Here is a 12,652-nt window from a genome sequence, read left to right as displayed (position 1 = left end):
GGACTCTTCTGACTTCCCCAACTTGATCCCCGAGGAGGCCCAGACTGCATTAACTGTCTGCATGCTCTCCTGGCCAACAGTAGAGAAATGGTTTTCATCCACAGAATGATCTGGCACTTCTCAAACTTCCAAGTGTGCGTAGAACAGTGTGGGGTCTTGTTATAAAGAGCAGATTCTGACACAGTAGGTCGGGGTGAGGCCAACATCTGTATTTCTACCCAACTCCGAGTAATGCTACTGCTTCCCAGCTGTGGACCCCTGGAGCAGCGCCGGCCGGCCTCCCTCCCTTCCTCCATTCACAGCTCCCTCGGCCTTCAGGATCCCAACGCGATGCAGACATCAGCGGTCAGCTCCGCCCCGTTTTCCTGTCCCGTCAGCTCAGGAGGACCTTTCTCTCTGCACCCGTGTCAAATAGTCTCGACTGAAAAAATGAAGGTAGTTTCTGCTTCCGAGCAGCTTGCCAGTTTGAGACGATAGGTACACACTATTACACACCGCACAGCCCTTCCGCCCCTTCCTCCCTCGGCGAAGGGCCGGGCTTTACCGTTAGCCTCGGGGCTCCCACCAGCCCTGGCCCTTACGCTCTTTCTCTGAGGCCTGGGGCAAGCAACTCAACTCCCCGAGCCTCAGGTTCCGTGACTCCCAGGCCGGGTTGGAAACAGCACCCACTTCTCCCGAGTGTCAGGCACTAACAGAGGGCGCCCATGAAGAAAGGTCTGGCGCTTAGAGTCCTCCACACACTCCGCCAATGGCTAGTAACAGAGACGGGGCCGCGGGTCAGTGCGCGCGGCTGCGCGGACCGGGGCGGCCAGTTCCCCGCGCGCCCTCCCTCCCTCCGCGCGCCCACTCCTCCCAGGGCGGCCCCGACGGCACTCTGCGCCCCGCCCACGCTCGGTGCTGCGGGACGTCCGCGGGGAGGGGCGCACACCCGAGAGGAGACACTTCCGCCCGCCCCCGGGGCCTGAGGAGGGCCACGTACTGGACTCGGGCGGTGTCTTCTCCGGGCGCCGGCAGCTCCTCCAACGCCCGTTTCAGAGCCTTGACCTCGGCTTCCAAGACGCGGACCTCGGCCTGCTCCGCGTCCATAGCGCGGCGCTAGCGGGAAGCAGCCAGACGGACCCGCGCCTCGCCCGGCGATTCAAGCCTCGCGCGCTCCTGGCGCGGACCATCCGGGGCGCCCCGCAGGGGGGTGGCGAGAGCGTGTGCGCGACGCCCTGCGGGACGCCCGCGCTGGCACGCAGCCTCGGGCCCGGGCACGCTGCACCCGCTGCTCCTCAACGGTCCCCACGCTTGGAGAGTGTTGGTTCGCTCCAACCCGAAACCCCAGGACCGAGCTGTCCCCCCCCCCCCCGCCCCCCGCGCTAGCGGACTTTGGAGCAACCAGAGGCGTGCGTCACTGAAGAGTAGCTTCCGGACGTTGTGAAACGGAGTGTCTCGTGATTTTCCTCCCGCTCTCACTTCCGCCGGTAGCTAATCCAGGCGTGGATAAACACGAGGCGATAATCCTAAGTAAGAATCATATAATTACGATTCCAGAGTTGTGAGGACGTTGAGGGACGGGTGGCGGAGGCATCGCGGTATCCCAGACGACGGGGAACGAAATGCAGAGCACGGGAACTGGATGGTAACGGAACCTTAGGAGGCTGGGTGCGAAGTCGAGTAGGAAGGAATCGCGACTCTGCCCCTGGAGCACGTGACTAGGAGTTAGGGACCTCCGCGGCGCTGGCTGTGGAAACGACGCGGTAGGAGTGGGTCTGGGCCGTGGAAGAGACCGGGCCGTTTTGCCTCCACTGTCCCTTCTCTTGGGTCTTGGGTCTTCAGGGGCAAAAGGCCTGGGTGCGCAGGGTGGGGGCGGGGAGTCCTCCGGGAAGACGTAGGTCGTGCCTCAGGCCCAGAGCACGAGCCGTAGGTTGGTTCTGACGCTGCTTCGGGGGCTCACGTGGGAGGTGTGTCAGCTCTGGGAAGAGGCGAGTGTGGCCGCCGCGCCCCTGGGTGCCACCGGGGTTAGAGATCTCACAGAGGGCCTCAGCCTAGGACCTCCGAGAGTTTTCCCGAGCCCCTTCAAATACAACAACTTTCCTAGTATAATTATGCATTCCAGGTTCCGAAATTAGACCTTGTTTATAATTCTGGCTTCATTAATTCTCTGAATGACATTGGGAAAGTGACTTAATCTCTCCTGCTCATCTGAAAAACGAGATGCACGCAAACTATGCCATACAAAGCTGACACATACTTAAATTAAAAAAAAAAAAGCAGAACAAGCCTGTATTAGCTATGGTATCATTGCTCTCTGCGCCTGAACAGTCATCTCTTGGTACAGGAGCTGTCTCTTTCATCCTTCAGCATGTTGACCTGCCACACCTCATTTCTGTCAGCATTCGTTAAAGTGAACAAAGGAATGCATAAATGAATGAAAGCAAAATGCCTGCTGAGGTGGATAAGGAACTGAGGAGGGTGGAGCACACTTTGGCGCCCACCTGTGGGGAAGCATCTCCCCATGCCTGTGTCTGCAGAGGTGCTGTTCCAACGGGGTTCGTGGAGAAAGGGGGTGTAGGGTTTGACCAGAATCTCCAGGGATAAAATTTAGAAACAATATAATAGTGAAAGTTTAGGCAACCAATTTGGCATCAAAGGTTCAAGGTGAGTTGGGGTTGTTTTGGTTGTTTTCTTAGGTTTGAGAAGAACTAATGGAAAGAACTCAAATTATTTTCCTACCAGAACACACTGAGTGTACCCCAGCCTTTATGAAAGCCAACCGAGAAACGAAGCGCCTTTTTGTGGGTGGCCTTGGCCGGAGCATTTCTGAGGTGGACCTGCAAAACCAGTTCAGCAGATTTGGAGATGTTTCTGATGTGGAGATCATCACGCGGAAAGATGACCAAGGTAAGTTTATAGTCTTTCATGGGTAAAGGCAGGTCTAACTCAAGTTAGTTATCACAAAATAAAGGAACCGCAGAGATTAATGTTAGCCCCTGTATATTATTGTATACCCCACGCCATGCCCGGAGGTGTAATTCATGATGTGGAACTGGCCCAGAATTACATTCCTGAGTTCAAAAATATTCTACATTCTAAAACACCTGATTTCTGAAACATGTAACTTTCAGTTTTTAGAGCTAAAATTCAAATACTAAGTGTCTTATTAAGAAGAATGTCACTAACATAAAATCATATAACATCATAACATAATCAACTGACCATTTGACATTTTTTATTTCTTTTAATATTTTAATAATCATACTTAGAAAATTTCAATCTTTGAGTCCAGTGAAAAATAAACAAGTTTTTTCTTTGAAAGAGCTTCTTTCCAAGAGTTCATTTTTTTAAATTTATAAATGTAATCATTTTATATTGTTTCTTGGATAAGAGTTTAAATAAATGTGTTTTTCTTTTTTTTAGGAAACCCACAGAAAGTCTTTGCATATATCAACATCAGAGTTGCAGAATCAGACCTGAAAAAATGTAAGATATTCCTTATGACTTGCCAGTTTATGTCTGTGTAACTTGGAATAACTTCGTTCTAAATCTTAACAGCCAATTTTTAAGTCATCCAGAGGGACAGCTATGATCAAGAGAATTCCAATAACCTGTAACTCAGCAGGTTTAGTTTCATACCATTTGGCATCAGCAGACATGTGGTAGCACATTGCTACTGGTATTGCTCAACAATGGTATTCTAAAATATTTTGGACAAGAAACAAAACTTTCATAGAAATTGCCTGTTACACTATGCCATACCCCTCCCCCCTTTCCTTGTGAGTTCATTCCTTAGGGAGGTTATTTTCTTGTAATGAAATGCTGTTAGGAGAGGCTGGCTTAGTGTATGCCCTTGTAAGACTATTCTTGAAATTATAGAATCTCTATCAAGAAGTTTAGTATATATTTAAAAAAAAAACACCCCACACCCGGCTAGTGCGGCTCAGTGGTTGACTGTCAACCAAAGAAACCAGGAGGTCACAGGTTCATTTCCTGGTCAGAGCACATGCCCGGGTTGTGGGGGGCATACAGGAGGCAGGCGATAGATTATGTTTCTCACTGATATTTCCATTTCTTTATCCCTCTCCCTTCCTCTCTTGCTTTAAAAAGTTAATTAAAAAAAACATATACATATATATATAGAGAGAGAGAGAGAAATTTAGTAAAACTGTTCTTCATTGAAGAAGAAAGGGAAGATAATCCATGTTGCCACTGATTCGGTGATGAATTCTAGTTATTTAGAAGCTGAATAGTCAGGTTCTTATTGTTAATAGGGAAAGAGGGCCATCGCCCTTGACGAGTCGTGGTTAAGAACACAGCAGCTTTGAATGTAACCTGTGGCATGTTATTTAAACTTCTAAGTTCCCATTTGCTTATACAATGTATAGCAAAGATATTGTTTGCCTTATAATTTACTGCAAAGATTAAATTGAATAGAATCTTTGTATTTAAAATAGTATCTACCAATACAGTCTTCCCTCTGTTAGTGGTTATTATTAAGGAATCTGATAGCAAATATTGAGAAAAAGCAACTATTAGGGCATAGCATAGTTCAGTCACTTGCAGCTAATTTGTTTGGAAGTTACACAGAGGTAACTAGCATGAGGTGAAAAATGAAAGTGAGGAGCTACATAATTCCAGTGTACTGTAGTTCACCTTGGGAAAATTACATTGGCATTTTAGAGTTTCATTGTGGGAAGTAAAGAAATGTCACTCATTCACCAGAGATTTCTGGCATTACTTTATAAACCATTAGCAAACAAGTGTTGCTTTATAGTTTACACATTTGCCTCATTCGTATCTTCCAGTCCCACTGGGAGGTAGGGAACGTAAGGGCTGCACTAGTAAGTGGTCTAGGTGAGACCAGGATCTGAGCCCTTTCACTGCTTGTTCTCTCAGGGCTCTCCAGGCAGCTCAAGGGGGACCTGGTCTTCAGGTGTGTTTGGCGGCTCAGGATCACAGCCTGGTGGAGCCCCGCACCAGGGCTGCGCACATGCATGCTGAGCGATGACCGAGCTCAGAAGCCTAGCGTGACTTCCCATCAGGGGCTTCATAGGGAGACTGTGGCTCTTAAGAAAGTATTGGGGAGCCCTAACCGCTTTGGCTCAGTGGATAGAGCGTTGGCCTGTATACTCAAGGGTCCCAGATTCGATTCCGGTCAAGGGCATGTACTTTGGTTGCAGGAACATACCCAGTAGGGAGTGTGCAGAAGGCAGCTGATCGATGTTTCTAACTCTATCCCTCTCCCCTCCTCTCTGTAAAAAAAAAAAAAAGGTATTGGGGAACCTGGAAAGTTGATCAGCCTTCGTGGCATTGGATGGTAAAGACCAATTTTGTGGTCAGTTTTCGGTTACTGTTCCGAAAAGTTGATTAGCTGGGGTTGATTGCTCATAGTTGTATAAAGGTAGACAGATCATACCCTCGGAAGTGTCAGCCTTAAAATATGCTCTTGTGAATTTATTTTTGTTTAAGGCATTAACTTTTATTTGCGTGATTTTAAAAAATTACCAGGAATCAGATCCCGAATTTCAGAAACAACTTGTCTTACTAAAGAATTAAAAGTGAGTTGGCGCCTGGCCAGTGTGGCGCAAAAAAAAAAAAAAAAGATTAAAATAAAATAAAATTCCTTGTTCTGTTTTCTCTGTATCTCTTCATGATTAACAAGTCTGCTTTTCTTGGTATTAAATAATTAGAAGAGGCACATTCTGAAATGTATTTTTGCATTGTGATGTAATTGGGTAATAATTCTTTACTCTATAGGTATGTCTGTTTTAAATAACACAAAATGGAAAGGTGGAACACTACAAATTCAAATAGCAAAAGAAAGTTTTTTGCACAGGTAAGATTTGTTCTATGTGAATTTAAACAGTATTTTTTATTTTGTAAGTGGTTTTGTATATTCACTTAATTGATTTAAAACTATTGAGTAATTATATTTATTACTAGAGGCCCACCGGGGGGGTCCCTCAGCCTGGCCTGAGGGGATCAGGCCGAAACTGGCTCTCCAACACCCCCCAGGGGGACCCGGATTGTGAGAGGATGGTTCTCGGGGGACGCACCCTAGAATTGGGGTCCCTCCTCTCTGGTTCCAGGTGCAAGAACCACAGCTGCCAAGTCACCACAGCTGGGCAGCTCCTGCGTTAAGCATCTGCCCCCTGGTGGTCATTGCACATCATAGCTACTGAACAGTTGGCTGGTCGCTTAGGCTTTTATTTATATAGACTAGAGGCCTGATGCACAAAATTCGTGCAAGGATCTCAGCCCTCGCAGCCCCAGCTTCATCCAGAAGGTGGTCCCGTCGTTCTGCTGTTCAGCCATTCAGTCAATTTGCATGTTACACTCCCCAGCTTCATCCAGAAGGTGGTCCCGTCGTTCTGCTGTTCAGCCATTCAGTCAATTTGCATGTTACACTTTTATTATTATAGATGGTTTTAGCAAATTCACTCTCAACTGTTTCTCCTCACAACCCAATAAAGATAATGCAATGCATTTACATGTGCGTATTTTAAGCTATGTTATCTTTTTAATACAATCTTCTGCGGTGATGTAGACCTTCCCAGTTTTCTGTAACTACTTTTTAGTACTGTTTCGGCAAATAGCTGACCCACAGTGTAGTTGGCTATACCTCACTGATGGACATGTAGACCCTGCATGGATGGCTCCTGCATAATGCAAGGCTTCCTCTGGAGTTTGTGTCAGCCAGAAGAGTTGCTGGAGTTACATAAGTTTAAAATTTGAATAGACACTACTAAGTTGCTTATGTTATTTTTGACTGTTAATGCTAGTGTCATACAAAGATAAAGGTAATAGGAAATTCCTGTGTGAGAGGCATAGGATTAGTTTGGTAAGTGATTAAGTACAAGGCATTGTAACAGCTATTTGAGTATTTTATGATTCCGAAGGTATTCTCAGGGAGGAAAGATTATGTAAGTTTGGGAACTTTCAAGAGAGAAAACATAGATTCAATGCACTCTCCATCAAAATACCAACGGCATATTTCACAGACCTAGAAAGAACTCTCCAAAAATTCATCTGGAGTAACAAAAGACCCCGAATAGCCACAGCAATCCTGAGAAAGAAGAATAAAGTAGGAGGGATCCCAATACCAGATTTCAAGCTGCATTACAAAGCCACTGTTCTCAAAACAGCCTGGTACTGGCACAAGAAGAGACATAGACCAATGGAATAGAATAGAGAACCCAGACATCGACCCAAACCACCATGCTCAATTAATATTTGACAAAGGAGGCATGAACATTCAATGGAATCAAGACAGTCTCTTCAGTAAATGGTGTTGGGAAAATTGGACAGATACATGCAAAAAAATGAAGCTTGATCACCAACTTACGCCATACACAAAAATAAACTCAAAATGGATACAGGACTTAAACATAAGATGGGAAACCATAAAAATACTAGAGGAATCCACAGGCAGCAAAATCTCAGACATATGCCGAAAGAACTTCTTCACTAATACTGCCCCTGGGGCAATGGAAGCTAAAGAGAAAATAAACAAATGGGACTACATCAAAATAAAAATTTTTTTACAGCAAAAAAAAAAAAAAAAAATCAATAAAACAACAAGAAAGCCCACTCTATGGGAGAACATATTTGCAAATGTTATCACTGATAAAGGTTTAATCTCCAGTATCTACAGGCAGCTTATACAACTTAATAAAAGGAAGATAAGTGATCCAATAAAAAAATGGGCAATGGACCTAAATACAATCTTTTCGAAAGAAGGCCAAGAGACACATGAGAACATGCTCAAAGTCACTAATTATCCAAGAGATGCAAATCAAAACGACAATGCGGTACCGCCTCACACCTGTCAGAATGGCTATCATCAACAAATCAACAAACGACAAGTGTTGGCGAGGATGCGGAGAAAAAGGAACCCTCGTGCGCTGCTGGTGGGAATGCAGACTGGTGCAGTCACTGTGGAGAACAGTATGGAGTTTCCTCAAAAAACTGAAAATGGAACTCCCATTTGACCCAGTGATCCCACTTCTAGGAATATATCCTGAGAAACTAGAAACACCAATCAGAAAGGATATATGCACCCCTATGTTCATAGCAGCACAATTTACAATAGCTAAGATTTAGAAACAGCCTAGGTGCCCGTCAGCAGATGACTGGATCAGAAAACTGTGTGGAATACTATGCTGCCATAAAAAAGAAGGAATTCTTACTAGATGGAGAAGCCAGTCAATGAAAGAAAAATACCACATGATCTCACTCATTTGTGGATAATAAAGAACATTATAAACTGATGAACAAAAAGATAGATACAGAGGCAGTAAAGCATCAAACAGACTGTCATATTACAGCGGGAAGGTTAGGGAGAGGTGGGAGAGATATGAGATCAACCGAAGGGCTTGTATGCATGCATACAAGAATAACCAACGGATGCAAAACATTGTGGGGTGACGGCATGTATGAGAGTGGGGTGGGGGAGGGGCAATGGTAAGGTATGTACACATATAATACCTTAATAAGAAAAAGTAATTTTAGGAATATATAGATGGAGCAACCAGTGTTATTGATAACCTTGTTCATCAAGGAAAAATTGGTCTAAGGCAAGTGGCAGGCCGGAGGCATGTTTTGAGGCAGTGGTCTGAAGGGACAGTGAGAATTTGATTTTGTTCTTCAGCTGGGAATACCTTCAGCTGTGAACAGGGTAGTGGTGAGACTTTTATTCAATAGCACTTTAGTGCCTACTGTGCACAGGACCTGGTGCCCCAGTCCTGAGCAAGGCAAGCACTCAGGGCCCGCTGTCCTGAAGTGCCTGCAGATGTGCCTCAGGAGCACAAATCTGACAGTTGCTCCTGAAGGTGGGATGTTAGAAAACAGGCCAGAGGCAGAGAGCCCAGTAATGATGGGTTTGCGCAGTAGTTCAGGCCTTAATAAGGTGAGGAGTTTGAATCTCCATTCTCTTCATTAGGATAGGAATAATCCCGACTTGGCTGACTGGGCTCTGAAAGGCACCTCTTCCTCGTGAGGAAGGTGGCATTGAGAAGGGACAAAATGCAAAAGTGCTTCAATTGAAAGGGAAAATTGAGGGACTCTAAATGATCACTATAAAGTTAAACAGCATTATATTATGTTATAAAAATAAAACAGAAGCTCCATTGATAGCATGGTTGATTTATTTATATTTTCTCTTTGATTCAGATTGGCCCGAGAGAGAGAAGAAGCACAAGCAAAGAACGAAAAATCAGTAATGGGCAACACCAACTTGTTAGAAAAGATGGGACTGGTGGACTTCCATATGAAAGCTGTGCCAGGGACAGAAGTACCAGGGCACAAAGTGAGTCTTTTCTTGTAGCCTGACTAGCCGAGAACCCAATCCTGGGACCACTTGGCTGGGTATCATGTCTAAAGCAGTTGCTTTCTAACATACTAGTAGACAGTACTTGGAACATAGTACTTTATGGTTTCAAAGTGCTTTTACAACTCGTGGGCAAGCACATTTCTCCTCCATTTTATAGAAACAAGAACTGAAATCAGTGGAGACAGGTCCCCACTGTCCATATATGGCATTGTGTGCTCACCACCCAGTGTAGTCTTTCCTCTGTCACCGTATATTGACCCCCTTTACCCTCTTCACCCTCCCCCCCTTCTTCCCTCTGATAACCAGTGAGTTTATGTTTGTTGCTTTTTATGCCCTGTTTATGAATGAAATCATACAGTTCTTGATATATCCATGTTGTCCCAAATGGCAGTATTTCATTCTTCCTTTTGGCTGAACAGTATTCCATTGTGTGTATATACATCATCTTTATCTAGTCATCCATCGAAGGATACTTAGATCGTTTCCATGTCTTGGCAACCATGAATAATACTGCAGTGAACATAGGGGTACATACATATTTATAAACACGTTTTCCAATTTTTCCACAAGGAACCCAGAAGAGGGATTGTAGGGTCAAAAGATAGCTCTATTAAAAAAAAAAAAAAAAAAGATAGCTCTATTTCTAATGTTTTGAGGCACTGTGATGCTGTTTTTTATAGTGGCTGTACCAGTTTACATTCCTACCAACAGTAAATGTAGATTACTTTTTCTCCACAACCTCTCCAACGCTTGTTGTTATTTGTTTTATTGATAATTGTCATTCTAACAGGCGTGGAGTTGTACCTCATTGTAGCTGTGATTTGTATTTCCCTAATAGCTGGTGAAGGTGAGCATCTTTTCATAAATCTGTTGGCCATTTGTATGCCTTAAGAACAGTGCCTTTTAGATCCTCTGCCCATTTTTTAATTGGATTGTTTGTTAGTTTTTTGTTGAGTTGTATGAGTTCATTTATATTTTAAATATGAGCTCCTTATCTCTATATATTGTTTGCGAATATTTTCCCTCATTCTGTTGGTTGCCTTTTGTTGATGGTTTTTCTGCTGTGCAGAAGTGTCTCAGTTTGATATAGTCCCACTCATTCCTTTTTGCTTGTACTTTACTTCCCTTGCCTTTGGGGTCAAATTCTGAGACCAAGTTCCATAAGTTTAATATCTATCGGGGTGTTTTTTTGTTTTTGGGTGTGTTTTTTTAATGTAATTTATTTTTTCAGGTCTTATATTTAGGCCTTTGAGCCATTTTGAGTGAGTGTGTATGCGGACAAACAGCAATCTAGTTTCATTCATTTGCATATGACATTCCAATTTTCCCAGTACCATTTATTCAAGACACTTTCTTTTCTCCTTGTGTGTTTTTGGCTATTTTTTCAAAACTATTTACCCATAAAACTATTTACCCATAGCCCTCACTGGTTTGGCTTGGTGGATAGAGCATCGGCCTGCAGACTGAAGGGTCCTGGGTTCGATTCCGATCAAGGGCACCTCCAGTGGGAGGTGTGTAGGAGGCAGCTGATTGATGTTTCTGGCTCTCTATCCCTCTCCCTTCCTCTCTGTAAAAAATCAATAAAATATATATATATTTTTAAAAACTATTTACTCATAAATATGTGGGTTAATTTCTGGGTTCTCAATTCTGTTCCATTAGCTTCTGTGTCTGAGTTTTGCCAATACCATATTGTTTTGATTATAGCAGCTTCACAGTATAATTTGAAGTCAGTGAGAATGATACAGCCAGCTTTGTTCTTTTTTTTTTTTTTTTTTTAACGTATTTTATTGATTTTTTATAGAGAGGAAGGGAGAGGGATAGAGAGTTAGAAACACACCAATGAGAGAAACATCGATCAGCTGCCTCCTGCACACCTCCTACTGGGGATGTGCCCGCAACCAAGGTACATGCCCTTGACCGGAATCGAACCTGGGACCTTTCAGTCCGCAGACCGACACTCTATCCACTGAGCCAAACCAGTTCGGGCCAACTTTGTTCTTTTTTCTCAGGATTGCTTTCGCTATTCCCAATTTTTTGTGGTTCCGTAAATATTTGATTGTTTTGTTTGTTTGTTCGTTTTTTGAGATTACATTTAATGAAAGCTGGGGACAGGGAAACAAGGCAGAGCTTAGGATAGAAGAAGCAACAGGAGAGAGCCTAGGTGGGGTGGCTGTGGCTTCCTAGAAATGTTATAACAAAAATGAGCTAGGGCAGGGCTGCATTAGCTCACTGGGAATTGGAGAAGAGGGGGCCTTAGAAACAAGTTCAAGAGGTTAGCTTTGGAAGACCTGCCACTGCCCATTGCTCCCCTGGTTGCAAGTCTTGTGGAGTTCCTTGGACTTGAAGAGATGCCTGTGGGGGAAGAAGAGACAGAAGGGAGAACACACCTTGATGAGTTTTTTGTCCTATTTGATTTTGGGATTTTGATGGGGATTGCATTAAATTTGTATAATGCTTTATAAGGCTAGTTCAAGCATTGTGTCTTTAATTTCTTTCACCAATGTTTTATAGTTTTCAGTGAATAGTTCCTTTATTTCTTTTGTTGAGTTTATTTCTAAGTGTTTTATTCTACCTTTTTGTAAATTCAAATGGAATTTTTTTTTTCTCATGTTTTTTGTTTTTCATTTATTTTAATGACTTAGAGGCCCGGTGCACGAAATTCATGCACAGGAAGGGGGTGTCCCTCAGCCCGCCTGCACTCTCTCTAATCTGGGACCCCTTGGGGGATGTCTGACTGCCGGTTTAGGCCCTTAAACGAGCAGTCGGACATCCCTCTCACAATCCAGGATTGCTGGCTCCTAACCGCTCACCTGCCTGATTGCCCCTAACTGCTTCTGCCTTCCAGCCTAATCCCCCCTAACCGCTCCCCTGCTGGCCTGATTGACGCCTAACTGCTCCCCTGCTGGCCTGATCGCCCCAACTACCCTCCCCTGCTGCCCGATAACCCCCAACTGCCCTCCCCTGCCGGCCTCATTTTCCCCAACTGCCCTTCCCTGCCAGCCTGATGGCCCCCAACTGCCCTCCCCTGCATGCCATCATGTGACGTCCATCTTGTGACGACATGAAGGTGGCCATCTTGTGGCAACATCGCGCAAGGGCGTGATGCCACCTAGGCTTTTATTATATAGGATATTTCATTGTTAGTATATAGGAACACAGTGGGTTTTCCTACACTGATTTTATATCCTGCAACTTTACAGTATTTGTTTAAAGTTTTTAATAGTCTTTCAGTGGAGTTTTTAGAATTATCTACATATGTAATCATGACTTTCTCTTGCCCAATTGCTCTGGCTTGGATTCTCAGTCCAGTGTTGAATAAGAGTGGGCATCCTTGTC

The 12,652-nt window shown here is 44.3% G+C and overlaps 2 protein-coding genes across 3 annotated transcripts in view; one reads left to right on the top strand and one right to left on the bottom strand.

The window, feature by feature from the left end:
* The window catches only part of CENPP (centromere protein P), a 258,919-nt gene extending 257,773 nt beyond the window's left edge, over positions 1-1,146 (bottom strand). Inside the window, exon 1 of one of the 2 annotated variants that reach the window (XM_008156887.3) lies at positions 980-1,146. In XM_008156887.3, coding sequence (XP_008155109.1) covers positions 980-1,086 — 107 coding nt within the window. In that variant the 5' untranslated portion in view covers positions 1,087-1,146. Of the gene's footprint in view, positions 1-544; positions 562-979 lie in introns of those variants that run through there. The other variant, XM_054727451.1, reaches the window with a different exon arrangement.
* A 502-nt stretch (positions 1,147-1,648) lies between these two features.
* Positions 1,649-12,652, top strand: part of NOL8 (nucleolar protein 8) — a 48,799-nt gene continuing 37,795 nt past the window's right edge. The window contains exons 1-5 of the mRNA XM_054727020.1: positions 1,649-1,742; positions 2,676-2,886; positions 3,403-3,465; positions 5,740-5,818; positions 9,154-9,289. Of these exons, the coding sequence (XP_054582995.1) occupies positions 2,691-2,886; positions 3,403-3,465; positions 5,740-5,818; positions 9,154-9,289 (474 nt within the window). The 5' untranslated portion in view covers positions 1,649-1,742; positions 2,676-2,690. The remainder of the gene's footprint in view (positions 1,743-2,675; positions 2,887-3,402; positions 3,466-5,739; positions 5,819-9,153; positions 9,290-12,652) is intronic.

The sequence above is a fragment of the Eptesicus fuscus genome, chromosome 15, assembly GCF_027574615.1.
Source record: "Eptesicus fuscus isolate TK198812 chromosome 15, DD_ASM_mEF_20220401, whole genome shotgun sequence".
Classification (NCBI taxonomy): Eukaryota; Metazoa; Chordata; class Mammalia; order Chiroptera; family Vespertilionidae; genus Eptesicus; species Eptesicus fuscus.
The sequence above is the reverse complement of the archived record's forward strand: the minus strand, read 5'-3'. Positions and strand labels throughout refer to the sequence as shown.